General features: G+C 34.3%; 1 protein-coding gene across 1 annotated transcript in view; it reads left to right on the forward strand.

The window, feature by feature from the left end:
• The first annotated feature begins 328 nt into the window (after window positions 1–328).
• The window catches only part of LOC109079136 (kinase suppressor of Ras 2), a 79,113-nt gene continuing 56,949 nt past the window's right edge, over window positions 329–22,492 (forward strand). The window contains exons 1-5 of the mRNA XM_042723447.1: window positions 329–1,081; window positions 5,510–5,650; window positions 8,747–8,897; window positions 18,926–18,961; window positions 20,536–21,046. Coding sequence (XP_042579381.1) covers window positions 905–1,081; window positions 5,510–5,650; window positions 8,747–8,897; window positions 18,926–18,961; window positions 20,536–21,046 — 1,016 coding nt within the window. The 5' untranslated portion in view covers window positions 329–904. The remainder of the gene's footprint in view (window positions 1,082–5,509; window positions 5,651–8,746; window positions 8,898–18,925; window positions 18,962–20,535; window positions 21,047–22,492) is intronic.

A 22,492-nucleotide genomic window follows, 5' to 3' on the forward strand; every position in this document is an offset into this window, starting at 1 on the left:
AATAATAATAATAATAATTAATGATTATTTATTAATTGTTAAATGGCTTAATTGTTTATTAATTGTTAAATGGCACACACACACATATGCAAACCCAAGTAAATTTTCTTGCTAAACAAAACTACAAAAAAAAAAAAACAAACAAAAAAAAAAAAAAACCTTCTTCACCCAGCCTGAGCTGATTTGCTGGTTTTGGCTGGTCTACTAGATTGTATGTTGCTGTTAGACCAGTGCAAACCAAATAAAACCAGCAAACCATGTTAGACCATCTTGGTGATTAAAAAGGTTCTACGAGTTCAAACAGTGAGCTCACTGCATTGATGCTTATCTCGCGAGAACTCTCTCCCCTGCTTGTGTCGGCGATGCGATGCTGATGCTGTTGCTGTGAATTTGATTGACGCGAACATGTCGGTGTGATGGGAGAGCGCCGGGATGCAGCTGATGATGGTCCAGAAGGGGAATACGTGCAGTCAAATCAGACGTTATCGTTAAGAAATAACACCTAACGTTCTCCTTTTTCATCTATAACAAAGATATCTGAATTTGTGTTGCATTTCACACGCGCGTAATGGATCTAGCTGATGCGACCGCAGCGAGGATCTGATTTGTATTTTTTCCTTCCTTCCTTCCATCCTTCAATTTCTGTGTATTATGGTAGAGTCAAGCCGGAGCATCAAACATAAACTGTGCAACCCTGATGACAAGACCGTCAGGATATCAGAATATCAACAATGGAATCGCCTTACACGTAGAGTCTAGTTTTTCATGATCGCACACACACACACACACACACACACACACACCATTATTAGTGCTTTCACGAACGCACTATCCAAGTGTTGTCTAATCTGATTGAGCGAAAAAAGTAGCCTGCACTTAAGAGACGGACCACTGCTCCCAAATTATGGACGAGGAGAATATGACAAAAAGCGACGAGCATCATCTGAGTTTGCAAAAAGCCTTGCAGCAGTGCGAACTGGTGCAAAACATGATAGACATTAGTATCTCCAGCTTGGAAGGTCTGAGGACCAAATGTGCCACATCCAACGACTTGACACAAAAAGAAATCCGAACGCTGGAGGTAAGCGAGCATCCATTTGTCTGAGCCCAAATGTAAATGTTGCACCCCAGCATTTCTACAAATGTCACGAGAGTGGATGCTTGTGCGCGTGCATGCACATTAAACCATTTTGCATCTTTGAATGTGTTTCCAGTTAAAGTTGCGTCTCTGTGATAGACTGTATTGGCGTAATAAATGAAGAAGCTGGCGCTGCAGTGCGCATTCTGCAGGTGGTGAAGAAGGTGGCTCGTGCGTTCGCGCTGCTAACATGGACACCGAAAGGGGCCTATTGTTGACATTAATTTATATCCTCGTTTTTTAATCATCCTCTTCATAAAAACGGTCGTTCTTACAATATAAACGTGAGATCATTTTAAATTGTGTTATGTAACCAGAGGTGCTGTCCCAAATATTTTCTTTTGATATGAAGTCAGTTTTTGTAGTAGGCTGCTGTAGTGGTCGGCCAGATATGGGGTTTTCAAAGACCCGATAGCTAGATCAGGGTGGCCGATGTGATGCTTTTTAAAATTTAGACTTGTGTGAGAACGGGAAACGAATTTGGTTTTAACGTTTTTTACTGCCCCTCCCCCCCCACACACACACACTTTATGTAATGTGTGTCAAACTTGAGGATGGGATTCGATTCCTTTCCCGATTATTCTTAATGATTCCGATTTCATTATGGATTCGATTCGAGCTACTTTTCTTTCATTTAACAGCTCATGTTGCTTGGCTTGAACAGCTTGTTGCCAAATGATGAGATCATTTCAGTTTTAAAGAGAACAGATCTCAGCATCGAAATTCTACAAAAATTTATAAAAATCTCTATGTGCATAAGTGCATAAGCATAAGTGAAATAAAATAACACTAATAATAAAATAACACTGATTGAAAAAAGAACAAAAATAAATAAAATCAAACTAATACTCTTAATATTTATTGACATGAATGATGTGTTAGTAGGCAGCTGATTTATGTCTCATGAGCCTTACAACAAAACAGGTAACCGGACGAAACGAAAGTACTCACTTGCTGTTCAAGTGAGTCAGATTCATTCAGAAACTGTTTAGCTATTCAAAAGTGTTTCTTTTACTAAAAATAATTGTCTCATAAAAGTCATTTGTTTGATGGACTATACACTGATCTCACTACATTTATTTAAATCAGAACTGATTCGTATGAGTAATTTGCTCATTAATCAAATTACTTTTACTTGCGCTGTATGTTTTTGATTTACTGAAAAGAACCGACTCACAAGAGTCATTCATTCAGGAATCAGACTATCGGTTATTCTCTATTTTATCGGCTTTTCAGCAAAATGTACACCATAAAACAATTATGCAGCAAAAAGGTAGGCTAACAGAACAATTATCAGACTATTGTTTTGGCTTGTTTTGAGAGATAGGCCTACTGTAATTAATGAATTGTTCAAGATAACAACATTTAAAACACCAGTTCTGAACTAGATGTTTAAAACCTTTAACATAACTAAACACACTTGTGCAATTGGGCTTGTAAAACCTTACTGAGATTTAGCCCTTGAGAAAACGTCCCACCTGGTCTCACCTGTTTGAATGGGTGGGGAATTTTAGACACAAATTTCCTCCCAGCAGTCAGCTGGTTGACTTCTTTTCCTCTGTCTTTCAGCATGTTTAGGCTTCAGATTTTGTTTTACATTAGACTGTTACTTTATTTTGTGATTATATCTGTGTTTTTTGTAAGATTATACTTTTGATCCTGATTATGTGCCTTTGCATTCATTTTGACTGCTTTTCAGAAGCTCTCTAGTATTTTTGCACTTTGTTATCTTGATGTGGGGAAACCCATTTTCCATTGGCTGTCGACTGCAGCCGTCACTAGTGTCAGTATGTCACAATGAAGCACTTTGTTTGTTCATGTTGATGGAATAATAATTACAAACATTAGATATTATCAGGGGGTTCTTGCTTGTTTATCTGTTGATGGATGTGCATTACCATCCTCAATTTACATGCAGCAGTGATGCTCAAAACGTAATGGCATTTGGTACCAGCAATAAACCCTCTTTAAATACAGTATATGAGCTTTTACCAAAAATAATAAAAATTCATTCAAGGTTTAAAGTATATTGCAACAGGGCATTTTCTGTGGTCTAGACAAACCATGCACTTCAAATACATCAGGTACTGATAGAATATGTAGTATTTTCTAATCAAGGATTACAATTTACGTTGTTTTGTAAATTCATAATATTCATAACAAGCATATACTTTGCTTATAAATTGCCATTGGCTTAAATTACATTAGAAACAACATAGAATCTACTAAAGTGGACCCATAACTGCCACAGAATAAAAAAACAAAGGAAGCTGCAACTTTTATGTCACAGTTGTAATAAAATCAGAAGTGTAAGATAAAAGTCACAGTTACCTTTTTAATGTTTTATTCTGTCGTGGAAAAAAACACAGAGTTGCAAGATGCAGACTCAGAATTCAGAGAAAAATAGAATTGTTAAATGTACACTCAGAATTGTGAGAAAAAAGTCAGAATTCTGAGTTTATATCTCGTAATTCAGATTCCCCCACTTAGAATAGGAAGTTTACATCTTGCAGTTCTATGTTTCTATGTTTTTTCTTTCTTACATTTTTTGAGAGTAAAATAAGTCTGAACTGTGAGATAAAATGCTACAATTATCTTTTTTTCATTTCAAGGCTTTCATAGTGATCAGATGTCTAAAATAAATAAATAAATAAAAATTCATACAAATTGTCTTATTGAATCATAAACACGTATTATTAAAATGACTGATTAAATAAAAATACAAATAAATGATTTTATTTGTTTACCTACATGTCGTGTGACAATTAACTGTTAAAATGCCAAATGTGGTGTTAAATTATTGCAATATTTAAGGAGTTACTTGTTAATATTAGGTCAAAAGGGTTCAGCTGACAAAAAGTTTGGGATTTCTTGGGTTAAAGAATTAATTTGTTCTGTTCGAAATATACCTGCAGCCGTTCTAAAATAACAAGAGAGTGTGTCATGGATTTGGGTCAGTACATTTCAGTTCAAAAAGGGTATTTAGTTCAAGAAGTGAATTGAGAACTCTGAGTAAAAATTTACATTAGAAGAAACATCTCTAGGCTTTAATCTTTGATTATTTCAGCTGGAACCGACACACAATGTTTTGTTTTCATACAGTAACATTCAGCAAACAGTGTTGCCATGGGAGATTAACTCAACACAAATGAAACTGAACAGACTTCAGATGTAGATGGACAGTATTCAATAAACTGATAAGGCTCAAATGATTAAATAGCCAATTATTATTTACTCGTCAGCTTCAAAGGTCAACATTTATCTTGATGGCATCCAGTGTGTGATATTCCTCATGTACTGTATAACGCAGGCTCACTTGTGGACAATCCATAAGGATGCAAAAGATCCATGTTGTGCCTTTTGTTGTTAAAAAAGTGTTTATACAACTCAGGGAAACCATTAATATGGCTTTTTAAGTTCAGTTACTCAATTTACAGAGTAAGTAAATGTAATGTTTTGAGTTAATGCAGAAAAATTAACAACAAGTTTTTATTGCATGTAATTTTTGCAAATGATGTGCTTGATCTCATTTTTTGCCTATACAAGAAATGAATATTCTATATTTACATGAATATTCATCACAAAGCTACTTGTGAAATAGCTTAAAATGTGTAATATTTCTAAATGTGACAACAAAACCCCCAACAACTGTGTAAATAAAACTGGTATATGGTCAAACAATGCAACCATATTAATTATTTATGCCCTGTTGCATGCTGGGAATGGAGCTGAACCACAAAACCTTTTTTCCAGTAATTGACCTATTTGAGCTAAAAATGCATTAATATAACTCATCTGCTGCTTTTTGCTTCATCTTAAAAAAAAGTAGTATATTATGACAATAAACACCAAAAAGTATTTTTTTTTGTTGTTGCAATATTTAGTTGATGTAAAAATCTATGCTTAAAAATCTATGCTTTATGCTTTTTTTCCTCCCAAATAGTTGTGTGAATAGTTTAATATTAAAGTCTTTAAAACCATAAATAGAGTACATGAGAGACAAAGATGTGGATAAGAAAATTTTCTGAAATTGTTTTAAAAATGTGGTGAAGCTTTAAATGTTGCATTCATATTCCTCCTTATTTCCCTGCACAAAGGCTGCAGTGACATCACTGTCTTGGGAAACTTGTCCAGTTTAGAATATTCATGTTTTTCCAACATGCTGAGAAACAGTTCAAAGAGATCATGAAATATTGAATGGCGTGAAGGACAGATAAAAATGCCAAGCATTGCATTTAGAGTTTGCTTACAGATCTGCATATGTGACTAATGTAAATTGTTCAACTAATATTTACATATTAAAAATGTTGAAATATCTTATTGTTGAATGAGTGCTATATAAAGTTCTTTCTTTCTTTTTTTTTTTTTCAGGGTAAACTGGTGAAGTATTTTAGTCGGCAGCTCTCTTACAAGCGTAAAGTGTCCTTACAGGAGCAGAATGTGGAGTTGGATGGATTCCCTCGGCTGGGACACTGGTTCCGCATTGTTAACATGAGGAAGGAGGTTATTGAGGTATGTGCAGTCCTGTGTATTGTGTTCTAAACCAGTCATACACAAACCCTGCCCCACAGATGATTTCATTGGCCAACTTCATCACACAGTCACCTGTCAAGAAAAGTTCATGGATTCAGAAATATCATGTATGGATTTGTTTGTGACAAACAGTAATGCTGTATATCAAGATGTGCTACCAATGCTCTACTAAAGTTGGTGTGTAGGTTAGGGTTAGTATTTGTTTAATTTGTTATATTTAATTAGCCTTGTGACTGACATTAATAATGAAATCTGTAGAATTTTATTTTTGTCTCAAACAGGGTTAACGTTAACTAAAACTAAAACCTTTAAAAAAATCATTACTTGAAATAAACATTAACCAAAATAAAATATTAAAAGCGTAAAATATTAATTACTAAAATAAATTAAATAAACTTAAAAACTAAAACCTAAAAAAAGAAATAAATAAAAATACAAATACAAAAACTGTCAAATTAAAATGAAAACAGAAAATATAAAAACAAAAACTAATACTACACAGTTCTTGAAATAAAAATAAACATTAACGGAAATAAAATATAAAAAAATTAAAATATCAAAAATTATAATAGTATGCCAGTGATGCTAAAATAACGCTGGTCTCAGATCATGTCTTTGGACAATGAAAGTTTTTGGTTCATCCAGTCAATCATCGACTTTCATTTCTATATTATCTGTTATCAAGGTCCAGAATTAATAAGTTCCAAATGCATTTAAATATGGCAAGTAAATAAAGCCAGTTGGTTTCTAACTTTTGGAAGTGCACAGTAATGTATGATTTAAAGTGATGATTTTATATACTGTAAGAACAATAATTTCTGGCATAAGCAATATTTGCCAATCAAATCATAACAGTCTAGCAGAGAAAAGAAAAGTGAGTTACTATGAGTGAAATTATTAAATAAGAAAATGTCACTAAATCCGCTTTACTACTAAAAACAACTACATTTAATATATTATATTTATAATATTTTTTGCTGACCCTAACCCTAACGAAACTAAGTTTTGATTTAATTACGCCATATGCTTGATTTCAAGCTGAAATTAGTAAAAGGAAATGATCAGAAAACAGGAACAGTATGAAAGCTGACAAATTACACACATTTCAGAATTTAGTCCTATACATGCTCAGATAGGATGTCAGTGAAATGTTTTACAAGCTATGTCTATGCAAAGAAAATAAAGACAGAAAACAGGTTGTACAGTTCTACAGTAAAGTGAACAGTGATGCGAAATCCAGATTTAAGTGAGTGTGTGGAGAGATGTGCAATTATATGCAAATGCGTGACTGGTTTATGGTTGGCTAGTGAGAGCATCCTAATGTAGGATCAGGATGTTTTGTGGGAAGTAGCTGCTTCTGAGCCTCCCCATGTAGTGCATCTGGAAATATTTCCCGTCTGATGGCATAAAAGGTTGTAAACATACAGTCTAGAACAGTAGATTCGCTGAAGGCCTTGAGGTTTTTCCTCCTGTGTCGCTGTCCTCTGTGCTGAAGTGTTGGCGCTGTCCGATGTGCTGAAACCCCCTGCTGATGTGGAGAAGGTATTGCAGCTATATAGAGCATAACACTCCTGAAATAAAAACTATATTAATTATAGCCATAGAGGAATTAACTAATGTTATATGCTTTTGCTGAAACCATCAGCCCACATTTTTTAACTAGTTTGTATTTCTATATACAATTATAATTTTTAAACTAATATTTTTCTATTTATCCTTTGTTTATTTAATTTATGTCATTTGCAGTGCTTCATGGAATAGTAGTTCTTTTCTTCATTAGGGCCGTTAAGTACAGAGTCTTGTACCTTTGCCTTTTTGTCTGATTTTCAAATACTTTGTGTTACAAATCAAAGTTTGTAATATTGTGATTCACCTTATAGCCTGCTGGTTTAGTTCATGGTTTAGAACTCTTAAATAAAGACATTTTAGAAAAATGAAAGTGGACAGGGACTGTACTAAAGAGTAAATTTGTATGTTTTAGAATAAAAACTAAAAAGATTACATTTTGAATTTTAATTTAATTGTTTGGCATTGTTTGGCATCTTGCATGGTAACTGAAGGTTGTAGTTTTGAATCTGTCACCAATGAGCAAAGCATTTGCTGTAATAAGTTTATTGCTCAAATAAGTCCCTGTTATACTGCATGTTTATTGTAATTTATTGTGGATAACAGCATTAGAAATTGTCTGTGTTGCTGACATGTTTATGAGTCCAAGTTAAGTCTCATGTCTTTTGTCATCAGTCTGTTTCAAGTTTTAAATTAACATTTTCATATATTCTATATATCAGTTTTATAAATCCTGTCAATTAATTACATTTATTTAAAAAGAGGTACTATTTCAAAAGATTTCTTTGTTCAGATCAAGTCATACTTACACTATATAAAAATAGGACTGTTTATCTTGACTCAAAAGATAATTTTGTTTAACATTATATATATTTTAAATGAATAATTTATTGGTCATTTTTAACTTGAACATTTTTTTTCTGTCAGATTTTTTCAAATATTTTTTTTGTGCAATTTCACTCAGAATTTACCATAATATAAAAATAAAAAAGCAACTATATAAAATAGCTATAATAAATAAAATAAAATAAAATATATTATAAAATAATAAAATAAACAGTAATATTGTAAAATATTATTATTAAAAAAAAGTTTTTAGCTTAATATATTTTAAAATGTAGCAGCCGTTTCTCCAGTCCTCAGTGTCACATGATCCTTCAGAATTATTTACGCTTATAAATGTTGACAACAGTTGTGATGAATAATAAAAAGTTGAAAGCTGAAATATAAATATTTTGTCATATTATGTCTTAAATGTCACTTTTGATCATTTTAATGCATTCTTGCTGAATAAAAGTATTAATTTCTTAAAGAGTTTTTTTTTTTTTTTTTTACTTATTACTGACATGAACTATTTAAACTATTGATACTTTTTTGGAAGTTGTATTCAAAATCCACTTGGCTCTAAAATCTCTTGGGGCACATGTGAATGACATCCAAGTGATTTCTCAAATGGTTTTTCAGTCTAGGTCAGCTCGCACATCTCTCAGACTTTACTCTTTATTGTAGGAGATCTCTCCAGGTGAGCTGACTCTGGAGGCTCTGTTGGAGATGTCGGATGAGCAGGTGTGTGAGGCGCTGCAGAAGTTTGGAGCGAGTGATGAAGAATGTGCTCGGCTCAATGCCTCGCTCACATGTCTACGATCAGCCCACAAATCAGGTGAGTTCACAGGATGCAGCTAAAAATATCACCTAACTGTTCTGTAAGCCTTCTTATAGCCCTGAATAACTGACAGTAACAATATAAGACAAATGCTGTCTGCCTGTCTGTCTGTCTATCTGTTTATCTATCTACTGTATGTATCTGTGTGTCTGAATATCTACACATTCTGGCAAAAAGTACAGCAAAGAACCAAAACATAGAATTCTTTAAAATATCATTATATGGTGTAGCATTTAGATTTGTTTTTACTAAAATTACTGGAATAGTTAATTAGAGGTATCCATATATTTTGGTCACATGGTTATGTTCTGATGTGAAAGTAAAGCTCTATCAGATATCGTCCAGTAGAGGGCAACACAACGCTGAGTTTCATTATTGTTTCATTATTCACTCACTGTCATATAATGCATTTTATTTAACTTAATATGATGCATTTAGTGAAATAATAGTGTGTGTGAAGGCTTTATTTTGTATTTTAGTTTATTAATAACAGATTGTGCAATGGGGAGGGAGCTTTGTGCATTTGAGGTGGTCTGCATAGTACGTTAAACTTTTTAATTTCAAAATATCAAACAAAACCCTGTTTTTTTATTTATTTTTTATTTTTTAATTTTTTTACAGTATGTCCCACTATTATAAGTTGTACATAAAGTTCCAACTCTAGTAATGATTGAATGAGCCATGATCAGTTAAAATCAATAATTTATTAATATGCATTTATTTGATTAAAAATACAGTAAGAACAATAATATTGTGAAATATTATTACTACTTAAAATACCATTTTTTAGATTTAATATATTTTCAAATTAATTTTGTTCCTGTGATGGCAAATCTTTATTTTCTTAGCTGTGCAGCATATTTTATTTATGTCTTTACTGTCACTTTTGATCAGTGTAATGAATCTGTACTGAATAAAAACATTAGTTTATGTGAAAATATGTGTAAGTTCCACAGAAATGTTTTACTAATTGAATTGTATGTCACCCCATGAGGCTTAAGTTTTTAAATGTATTAGTAATTGTAACATGAATGTTGAATTTAATCTGAATTTAGGCAGAAGGTTTTATGCTTGGAATAAGAAAATAAGATTAACTAATTAACTGACATAATTAAGTGAGACTTAAGTGAATCACTAATTCATAAATTCATTTAATCAAAAGGTTTTAATTAAATGAGGCTTTTCTCCAGATGTTTTCATTGCAATGAGCTTCAGGGCTGTGTTTATACATGCAGTTTGATACCTCAGAGCTTGTTCGTTGTGTGTGTTTCCACCACTGGAGGGCAGCATTGTATCACGCTCTGAAATACAGCACAGTTTGATAACAGTGTTAGGTAACATCACGCTTAAAATGAACAACTAGATCCTCCTGCAGTGTTTGTCCTCTACCTTCACAGCTGGAGCTGATTGTTCCTGCTCTGAAAAAGATTTGATTGAAGGAGTCTTTCTGCAGATGTTCAAATCTCAGTCCAATTTAAATCCTCACTAGTGTGTGATGAAGTTAGAGCTTGATGACTGATCATTAAAGGACCAGAACATCCTGCTTTATGGACTTTTGTGCTAATCATTTTGTCCTTAATTAATCCATAAATCTATAAAGTGTGACACCCAGAGCATTATCATATCAGATGCATATGCACAGCTTTCTGCATGCATAGAAGTTAATGTTTAACAAATTTAGCTTTGGATATGATTAATGATTTAATTGATACTTATGAGCCAGATTAATAAGAAACCCATATTTGGCCATTTTGAAATTACTGGCATTGGAAGAATAATATCTTTTGTGGTAATTATTTTGTCTTTAATTGATCCATAGATCTGTAAAGTGCATCATCCAGAGCATTATCATATCAGATGCATTTGCACAGCTTTCTGCACGCATGGAAGTTAATGTTTAACAAATTTAATGTTGTATATGATTAATGATTTAATTGATACTAACGAGACAACCCATAAAATAACCCATATTTGGGGCATTGGTAGATAATATACATTTTCATACATTAGTCAGTTCCAAAATCATCAGATCAATTTGTGCATAGATGATGCAATATATATATATATATATATATATATATATATATATATATATATATATATAGATATATATATATATATATATATATATATAGTGCATTTTTACAGTTATTATTTGAATTTATTATCATTTGGTCTTACATTTTCTATTAAAAGTGGATTTTTTTTTGTTTTGGATTCTTTGTATTTTGTATTCTGAGTCCTTCTGGGAAACTCAAAAAATCGCCTGTGTTGGCCAACAGAGGGCAGCAAAGTTCTTTCAGTCTGGTAGTACATTGCATAAACGTTATAGTAATGATTGCGAGAAAATAAAGGGCAGCTGTTCTGGCATGTTCTTTAGCAGGTGAATGATATCACGCATACAACTTTACACAAGCATTGTTGTGCTTTATTTAAATACACTTATATTTGAGTGTTTGTTTACAGCCTTTTCTCCATCTGTTCAAATTGTGCACGTTTTTTTGAAGTGCTAACACATAATGCAGTTTGTTGTCATGGAATCTTTTCACCAAATCCACGGTACCCTCACATCTGTCCTTTCTTTCCTCCTATGACTCTGTATTTGCTTTGAGCAGCGTTAGTGTGGTTGCCCTGCAGTGCCTGAATTTTCACAAACGTGGATTCCCCGCTGTGATAGTGTTCAGGCACACAGCGCTAACCGCCGGTTGCACTGTTGAAAGTGTGATCAGGATGGATTGCTTTGTTTAAAGACGGGCTTAGAGAGGCCTTTAAGATGCTGGTAGCTTGTAGAGACACAGCATGGGCTCCTTCAGGGTCTGGCGAAGGTGCTACACAAGGACTATGGGGGATTCCAGCCATCACAAGAGCGTGCCATATAATTTAGAAATGGCACCTCTCGTCATCTTGATTTCTTTTTCTTTCTCACTTTCGTTCTCCGTCTGTCTCTCTACCCCCTTGTTCTCATCTCTGCAGTGTCTTTATTCAGACTCTGATTCATTTAAATGAATAGTTCACCCAAAAATGAGAATTCTGTCATCATTTACTCACTCTCATGTCGTTCCAAACCCACATTTAGGACATTGTTTCTTCTGAGATCCAAGCTGCTTTTTTTCATCCAATCAAAGTGAATGGTGACCTGGGATGTGGAGCAAAATTATCAGTGAATAACAAATATAAATCACAGCATATATAAGGATTCAGAAGACTTGTATAATATGCGTAGTACATGAGTCATACTGAATACTTTTATGATGCTTTTACAGAGCTTTTGAAGGGGACCATCCACTTCCATTGTATAGATATTTGTTTAAACTTCTCATTTTGCGTTTCATTGAAGAAAGTTTTTTTTTAACAGTGTGTAAATGACAACAGAATTCATTAAAAACATTTTGGGTGAGTTATATCTGTTTTCTTCACATCTGTCCCTCACTAGCCTGCATGTTTTGTCCTCCTTCATATCAGTATCTTTCAAACTGCTTCTGTTGAAGGGTACGAAGATAAGTGTAGAGGTCTCATAAGAGGAGTTCAGTATGAGGAGAGAGAGAATGTGAGGGGTTGTGGTGCCGTCGAGAGGGTACTAAACTGAATTAGTGTTTTTTGTGATTTTAAGACCTCACACCTTATTGATCTCCAGAGAAATGAAATATCATATTAAACAGGATTCTTATAGGCAGAACAAAGCAGCGCAAGGGAATCACGCATAATCTGCTTGATTTGCAACCTAATACAATTACATAAAAAGATTTAAATGCAATTTTGCATTCACATTTTCTGTCATTTATTTATTAGACGTACCTTTGATCATTGTATCCACACTGTGAATGTTGGGGGTCGTGACTCTTTCTAGAACAGAATCTGTTGGCTGCTGTAACTTTCTCTACAGATACAGGGCAGAAATCATTTTTCTGGTTTGAGGGATTTCTGTCTTATCTTTTAAAAGGCATACACTGTAACGAAAATGAAAAGTCACATCTCAGCCGACCTTTTGATAGCCTATTTCTTTTTTAAAAAAAAAAAGGTATATACCAATTTCATGTTCAGCTTGTCAGCATTTACTGTATATATCTACCAGTTTATAAAGACGAACAGGTCTATAATACTGTGTATAATTAATTTGACCTCCCATTGGATTCCTTTTAGCCTTTAAACAGGTACTTTATACATTGTAAAAAAAAAAAATTATAAATAAAATTATACCTGAGCTAGTAAGTGAGTTATGCCATTGAGTGTTCACCAATAGCAGCTGTTTGTCCAAATTGCCATAATTTGCATAAAAACATTTCATTCACTGACATTCACACAATGTTATTTCCAAAACTAAGTGGCCAAAATTTCTCGGACAAATACATATTGTACCAAATTAGTTTACTTTTATGTATTTACTCTAGATGAAGACCTCTGCTGTGTGGTTTTCAAAAGCACTAAATAAATAACTAGTGCCGTTTTCAAACTCAACTTTAAACAACACTGGCCCAGACTTAGGAAACCCAAATTTATTCACAGGTGCATCTAGAGACCTTGAAGTGACTTTTGAGAATCTCATAGACATTTAAACATAATTTTATGATTGAATGGGAGAGACTTACATTACAACTAATGGCCACACAGCTGATTTGAAGGCAGCGTTCAGATATTGACGAGTTGAGTAAGCAAAGTAATCATATTTTTCATTGAGATAAATGCCTCAAAGAGTATAATTCGGTTCAAATGTACTTTCTTGAGTCAGTTATCATGCTGTTGAGTCACATTTAGGATTCTAATTGTGTCCTTGGTTTACCCACAATCCTTCCCTGCAGGCTTCTGCGTTCTAAATGATGCTTATCATCCATATTAGTGTGTAACTGGGATGTATGTTTTCAGTTGCCCACAAAAACAGCTCCTCAAACAGCTCACCCCAAACGTTTGAATGATTGTGTATAGTTTAACTGAGCATAAAACAAAGAAATACATAGTAAAAAGGTTAGAGGAATCAGATACTTGATTTGCAGGCTGACAGGGTTTTTTCATTGTCTCAGTGAAGCCTGTCCCATGTTTGGTTGGAGAGACTATATTTCAAAATATTTCAATTTTAAATTTTTTCTTTCTGTGTTTTTGATCTGATGCATGTGTCATTTCCTCTCTGTCAGTATTCTGTCCACTCTGGATGGCTGAGAGCCTTCATAATTAGCCCTGTCTTGACAGAAATATCACTGCTAAGTCATATTCATAGTCATTGTGTCATGTAGTCAGTCATATTGCATTATTATTAGAGCAGAACCTAATTAATAGCATTGGGAAATGATTAGCGCTGGGATGTATAGGCAAACTGCGTGGATGACAGGTTGTCTTGACACCTTTCTTGAGTTGGTTAATGACAGTATCTTTGACTTGTGATAATGGCATTGCTAATCGAGATGCTAATATAAGTATCCATGCATCCCTTTGTAGCAGCTGTATAAGGCACTGTTGCTAGGCAATGGTTGTGACTGCAAATGCATTATTTCAGAAATGTTGACATGTTCTTATTAGTATTTGCTAAATCATTATCGGTCGACTCTCTTTCTTTCTTTGTGTTTTGGAGTTTGGATGTTATGTCATTATTGGTGTTATAAGGCTCATAGTTAGGACTGGGGATTTGAACAAACCTCTGACCCGTCGTGCAACTCATCCCACACTGTATGTGTAACGGGCCTGAATCAAATGTCAAATTGGATGGCTTTTTTTTTTTTAAGCTCTCTAGGCAATTATTTTGCCTTGGTGCAAGATGAAAAGTAAAAAAAATCCCATTAGTTTTTTTATATTATCATAAAACACCATTCTGTCCTATCCACTTCATAGCAAAGGCATATTTCAGACAAAAATTCACCTTCAGCCCATCCAAGATGTAGATAAGTTTGTTTCTTTGGAGAAAGATTTGGAGAAATTTAGGATCACATCACTTGCTCACCAGTGGATCCTCTGCAGTGAATGGGTGCCGTCAGAATGAGAGTCCTAACAGCTGATAAAAACATCATAATAATCCACAAGTAATTCACAACCCTCCAGCCCATCAATTAATATTTTGTGAAGCAAAAAGTTGCATGTTTGTAATTAACAAATTAAGACATTTCAACGTTAAACTGTCACTTCTGGTCGAAATACGGGCCTATAATCCATAATAACAACATAAGAACAACCATCCCCTGTTGTTCTCTCACATCAAAATCCACCAACATATTTGTTTAGAACAGTTTTAGACACTAAACGGTGCTTGATCAGTGCAAACTCATCTGCATTTTTGATGGGCGGAGGGTGAGTACATTTTCAGCAAATTAAAATTTTTGTGTGAATTACAGTACCAGTCAAAACAGTTTTGCAGACTCATAGCAATGTTTTGCAAAACTCCCTGAATTTGCATTTTGGCATCAGGTTTTACACATGAGAAAAGTTGATTTGCAACTCATAAATGCAATGAAATTAAAACCGGAAGAATGTACAATGGTGGTCGAACACCTGACAGATCTAAAAATATTGACCATTTTTTTTGTCTCCAAAACATGATTTAATTCCATAATGTTCATGAAACATGCAGATAGTTGCTCTGAGCACAACAAATATCAGATGAAGTGATTCGTACTGTTTTTATTCACTTTCAACTTTAATATTTGGCATGTCCACCTTTTGCAGCAATTACAGCAGAACATCTCTCTGGCTTAGTATCAATGTATTTCCTGAGAACTTAGGAAGCAACAATACTGCTATCCCATGCCTTCTGCAACTCAAGCCAAAGGCTTTCCTTTGAATATACAATAGATCTGTCCAGTTTATTTTCCAACTCGCCCCAATTTTGCTTGATGGGGTTGAGGTCCGGACTTTGAGGTATGAACCATTTGTTCCAGCAGATTCCTTCCGTCGCAGGTAGTTCCGGCAATAGTTTGTTTTATGGGTATTGTAATGGCCAATTCAACAAAAACAACTGAAACCTCTTAAATATGCCAAGTGTTCTAACAATTTTGGCCACCACTGTATGTAACACTTACTGGCTGCGAGGCTAAGCATCTCTTTGGTTGAGATTAGTTATGAGGAATGAAATCTATGGCATTTGTTTCTTGATTTAATAAGATACATTCATCATTTCAGGAGAACAATACACTGAGGAATTATTGACAGCTGTAGCCACAATCTACTGCACAACAAATGGATTCATTCTCACCTTTTTGTAGCAAGACAGAGGTGAATCCTGAGGTTGAAAATTGACGATAGACAAAACCACCATGGGGTGGTGAGATGAGGATGTTTAGAAAAGTACATATAACAGCTTTTTTGAAGAACAAACGGTTTTATCTTTGCACTCATTTCAGGGTGTTACTAGATAGGGATGCACAATATACTAGTTGCATATCCGTATCCACCAAAATTAAAGTTTTTTTTGTATCATTCATATTCATACAGGATAATTGCTTAGGGTTGTTGTTTGTTTGTCAGGCCCTAAAAATCACATTGAAAGAAAGAGAAGGATGTAGTTAATGTGAAATGTCCTCCGGGGCTCTGCAAAGTATTAATAAACTTATTAACTAGCCAAGTAGTTAGTTATTGGTTTCTCAATCGTGTAAGCAACTTGACATCTCAAACTTCACACATTTCCCAGCAGGTCAAACGCGGGCCATGCCTGAAACTTTGAAACTTAAAGTAGCTTGTTTGTCATCTCTCCTCTGTAATTAAAAATGCTCATTTGAACATCTTCCAGGCCATGAGAGGACTTTGAGAAGTGTCCTTCAGCTGTGCCCACTGGACCCCTCCTTAGGAGTGGCAAATACTTATCTCCCATCATGCTCAAAGAGTGGGAGTGTGTCCCCTAGAGTGAGTGTGTCTTGTACAGGGGTTAGGGGGTTGTTAAGGGCCCTTGGAATCATTTGTGCATAGTGAACTGTGACCACTGAGCCACAGTCCAGGTAGAAACCACAAGAGGGAGAGTCCTGTAATAGTGTTTGTTCATCTGTGGAGTTCGGTGGGTTGTGGGTTCCAAGCAATTACTGATTAATGATCTTCGACAGAAATGGATTTTTTCAGAAAGTTTTATTTGTAAACTTAGACTTAGTGAAGCTGTAATTTTTAGTTTTGCAGTGTGGCTTAAATATTAGCACGTTTTCCCTGACACAATGAGCTGTGATGCCTATGAGCATCATGCATTCAAGTCCAGTTTGTAATATTGCTTGATCTTCTTTATTAATAAAATGTGCTAAAAAAAATAAAATAAAAATAAAAATCCCAGTCTTTAAGTAACACTCATTCTGCAAGGATAGACTTATGCTTTACATGTATTTAGTTATAATCACATTTTTAACTAAATGAACTAAATTAAGTTGAAGCCTAAAGGTGCAGTCATATTTGTCCATTATTCAGTGATTTTTTTAGGGCAAAATCTAGTAATTTCAAAAGGAATTCACTTGATATCCCCATGCAGGTTTCACAGTGGATTTAAGTTTTTCATGGTTTTCGCTGAGCTGACCTGCTTTGTTTGAAAATGACCTCTTTGTGGAATTTTAAAAATGTACATTTTAGTACTGCGATAATGTTTCATGTGTTTTTATTGTAATCTTTGATTCCATCTGTTGCACAAAAAAGAACAAGAAGTGTTTTTAAGCAAAAGTTTTAGTCCAGACGATTCTTAAAATCTCTCTCAGAATCATATTTTTCCAGAATATTTAAGGTAGAGAAGGTGATTTTTGAGAGTCTAGCAATAGCAAGCTAGCTTTAAAAGCATAAGATCCCACCCTCCCTGCAAATCATTCTCCAAATCCACACCTCCTTCAAAAAACATGAACATGCACAAGCAGACAAGAGGTTAACCAGCGACACGATGATAGTGCTGAATGCAGTGCTGTCAGATTACCTCATGTCTCATTCAACAGTGAGAAAACATTACAGTACAAAGCACATAATATTATAATAATAATCCATTCTTGGTCGGTATGAAGTAGCGTAATGAAATGCGCTGATAACGTATCGTGTATGCAAATTTTCTAACCTTAAAGGTACATCTAAGTAACTAAAGTGAACATACAGTACCATATTAGTAACTTTTTGAAAAGGTACCACCTCAGTGAAAGCTTTTGTACCTTTTTTCGAGAGTGATTCTATGATGGAATTGCTGAAAAGTTTCAAAGTTAACATGCATTTTGGAAGTACATCATTTAATAAGATGTGGAATTAAAACAATTCACTTGAATGAAAAATTGAAGCACTTTTACAATTAACCTATTAGACGAGTTTGAAAAGTAATTGATGTTCTGTAGCACATTTCACTGTGTGGGTTTCCATCCATCATCCTGTCTTTCAGCTATTCTATATAAAGGTGCCATCAATCAAATCACAGCAGCCTACCTGCTCTCCCAGAGCTGAAGACATTTTCTACAGAATTCAGTCTTAAGAAAATACATTCAGAAAATAATCTACTAAAGGGTTAAACTGAAAAGAATCCCATAGATTCTAAAGTTTAAACGTGTTTAATGTCTGTCTGCTGGATTTCCATTAATTCGCTGTAATGCAGAGTTTAAAGGCAATGCACAGAAAAACAGAACCAATTTATTCTGTATTTATGTCAACATAATCATTTTTGAAAGAGGAAAACAAACAGAGAGAGCTAGAGAGATTGTAAAAAACAGGGCATGATGCATGACGGTCATCTTCTGCAACAAAAGGTGGATCACTAATAGATAAAGTTCACTAAGAGCTTTGTGTTTGTCTCATATTTTAATTCCCCCCTCTTATACATTAATGGTTTTGGAGGGGTTAAATATAAGATCTATTTGTGTTTGACATAATCATGGTCTCTAGTTAACATTAATGATGGTTCAGAGACAAATATGTGAAACGTAATCTAATAAATGACATAAATGTTAATTTTTTTCTACAACACCACAAAACTGGTATAAGGGACCCATTTCAGTTCATTTTTTAATTTGAAATAGTAATATTGACTTTAGAAAGGTACTGTATAAAAATCTAATGAATATGCATTGAATTTCATTTGAATATGTATTAATGAAAATGCTTTTTTTTTCAAGAACAACTTGAGGATGACAAATTACACAGTAATGGAGGTGAGGCACCGTCTGTTTCTCTTTCTCCAGTGCGTTTGTTGTCATTGTGGTGTTTTTATGTATCAGTCAGCTTCAGTACTCATTACTTTGAGACATTTCAGACTCACTTTGCTCTCAATCACACATATCCTTTCATCTTTCTGTCTGTCATGATAGATGCAGTCTGAGTCTCTTCACTGTTGACATCCTTCATCTGGCACTTGGTATCAAAACTCTTCTCTTCTCTTCTCTTCTCTTCTCTTCTCTTCTCTTCTCTTCTCTTCTCTTCTCTTCTCTTCCTCTTCTCTTCTCTTATCTTCTCTTCTCTCTCTCTTCTCTTCTTCTCTCTTCTCTTCTCTTCTCTTCTCTTCTCTTCTCTTCTCTTCTCTTCTCTTCTCTTCTCTTCTCTTCTCTTCTCCTTGTTTATTCCTTTTGTCATCTTGGCTCATTTTATCTCTTACGTCACATGTTCTCATCTCTTCTCTTCTGTTCTTTTCTCTTGCATCTTGTCATCTCATGCTGTCTCATCTCTCTTCTCTTTTTGTCCAGTGGTTGGCCAATAAACTGCCAGGGCTTAAATATTGTCTTTTTGGCATCTTTTAAAAAGTGTACTTTTTTACATCTGTTTCAATAGTTTTTTCAGTTCAATTATTTAAATGATTTTAGCAAACGTTATGAAAAAATATTTATTTTTACAGATTTAGTTTTTTATGAAGTTTAATTTATTTTGTTTAAACTGGTTCATTTGCTAATTATTTTAGTAAATATGATGTAAAATAAATATTAATATTACAGTTTAGCTTATTTGTTTAAAATGATTTATTTCCAGGTTAATTAAAATTATTTTAGTAAATATGTAAAATTAATATTCATTTTATAGGTTAGTTTTGTTCTAATCAAGTTCAGTTTATTTGTTAAAATTGATTGATTTCAAATTATGTAAAATTAGTTTAGAAAAAATTACTTAAAAAATTCAATTTAAAAATATATATTAAAAATGCAACATAAACAAAAAAATTAAAATAAATAAATTTACAAAAAAATAATTACAAATAATCTCAATAAATTAAATACAAAATAAATAATCATTTTGCTTACTTATTTTGATCAAGTTCAGTTTATTTGTTTAAACTATCAGTTTATTTTCAAATGATCAAATACATTTAGTAAATATGATAAAATATAAATTTTTAAAACTAATTTATTAAGTTTATTAAATTAATTCAAATTCATTCATTTTCATATTCATTATTCATTTAGTAAAAACTAAAAGAAATGTTGCTTATTTGTTATTGACTTGTCTTTCAATTAATTCAGATAAATTTGGTCATATACTGTACAGGCATTATATTATTAAAATCAACCTTTGTCTAGTTTTGTCTCATCTTTCATGACTCATGTCTTGGTTCATCTAATGTAACATCATCTCACTTCGTCTTTTTATTTCATCACTTGTTCCCTTCCCACCTCATCCTATCTTATTCAAACCTCCATCTATCACACCTCCTCTCCACAGGATCCAAGCTCTCAACCTTACCTGTTCCACTTTATTCTGGCTGGTGCAAACCTCCATCTCTCACACTGTGTGTCCACAGGATCCAAGCAGGACTGGTCTATTCAATGGCCCACGTCCGAGTCGGGTAAAGAGAACACCCCAGTGGGGCCATCAGATCCCAGTCAGTGGGTCCGTCTCCAGCTCTCCCAGAGCCCCAAATTGCACTCACGTTACAGCCAGCACTTGTGCCAGAGTCCCCAGGCCCTGGCGCCCCCCTTCTATTCCCCTCACCCGCATTCAGACCGGCTGACCGTGGACTCTCACTTCGGCCTCTTCCCCTCGCCTCTGGATATGGGACATCACTCTCTCCCTCCTTCCCCCAGACAGAGGCATTTTGCCCACACCCCTCCTCGGACTCCCTTAGTAGTGAACACCATGACCCCTCCAGGGACGCCACAGGTCAGGCGCAGGAATAAACTGAAGGCCCCTGGAACCCCGCCGCCTGCCAGCCGGAAGCTCATCCACCTTCTGCCAGGGTTCACGGCTCTGCACCGCAGCAAATCCCATGAGTTCCAGCTGGGGAACAGAATAGATGACGCACAGACACCCAAGTGAGTCACACTACATTATACAGCAGTCTGCGTAATGCATTGTGCAGTGCATTTTAAATGTTGATTTGTTTTTCAGTGTGAGGGACGCATCTTAGTCTGTAGCTCAGCAAAAAAGTGAGCTGCCTAGGTAGTGAGTATTTTAAGGCATCACAAATGTGGTTTTGCAGGCATTTCCCTTTTTAAAAAATGTGTATATATACAGTTATATTAAGTACAGTTTCCTATATATTCCTGTGAAGCAAAGCAAGCTAAATTTCCAGTAGTCATTACCCGAGTCTTCAGTGTCACATGATCCATTAGAAATCATTCTAATATTCTAATTTTCTGCTCAAGAAACATTTCTTATTATTAGCAATGTTAAAAAACATTTATGATGCTCTAATATTTTGGAAATGGTGATACATTAAATTATTTTACATCATTTTCTTTATGGAATATAAAGTGGCAAAACAAACAGCACATTATTTGAAATAGAAATGCCTTTACTTTACTGTCACCTTTGGTCAGTTTAATTGCATTCTTGCTGAATAGACACTGACATTTTTGTGCTAGGAGGTCATTATATTGTATCATTAACCCTTGTCTTATGGAGCAGTAAATTTAGGTGTGTACATGCATGGCATACCAAAACGACAAGGGCAAGGCAAATGCTGGTCATAAATTTACATCCAAAGACAGGCCTCTCTTTGAATGTATATTAATGACCAGCATTTCCATTTACTTGTAAAATGGAGTGCTCTGCTATAAGCTTATAAGTTGTCAGTCCGGATCTACTGCATCTTTGCTTCACATTTTGATCCTAAACACTAAGGCCATGATTTCTTGATTTAGTTCCTCAGCCTCCTCAGTCTTATAAATTAACCTGTGATGGTTTGGTTATAGAAATATTGTGCAAAGTGTGATAAGTATCGCTAAGACAAGGCCAGTGGTCTGTATAGAATATATATACTATATATATATATATATATATATATATATATATATATAGTATAATATATAGTCAGGTACATATATATTTGGACAACTGACACAATTTTCATAACTTCGGCTTGTATGCCACCAGAACAGAATAAAATGTTAAAATGATCCAGATGAAATTGAAGTGCAGGCTTTTAAGCTTTAATTCAAGGGGTTTGCACAAATACATAACATAAAATACTTAGGAATTACAACCATTTTTATACATAGTTCCAACATTTTCAGGGGCTCAAATGTAATTGGACAAATAAATATAATCATACAGGCTATAAAATGTACTTTTTAAAATATTTTTAGTTGAGAATCCTCAGGCAATGACTGCCTTGAGTCTGGAACTCATGGACATCACCAGAGACCGGGTTTCCTCCTTTGTGATGCTTTGCCAGGCCTTTACTGCAGCTGACTTCAGTTGCTGTTTGTTTGTGGGTCTTTCTGCCTTTAGTTTTGTCTTCAGCAAGTGAAATGTAT

The sequence above is a fragment of the Cyprinus carpio genome, chromosome B5 (genome assembly GCF_018340385.1).
Source record: "Cyprinus carpio isolate SPL01 chromosome B5, ASM1834038v1, whole genome shotgun sequence".
NCBI classification, from domain to species: domain Eukaryota; kingdom Metazoa; phylum Chordata; class Actinopteri; order Cypriniformes; family Cyprinidae; genus Cyprinus; species Cyprinus carpio.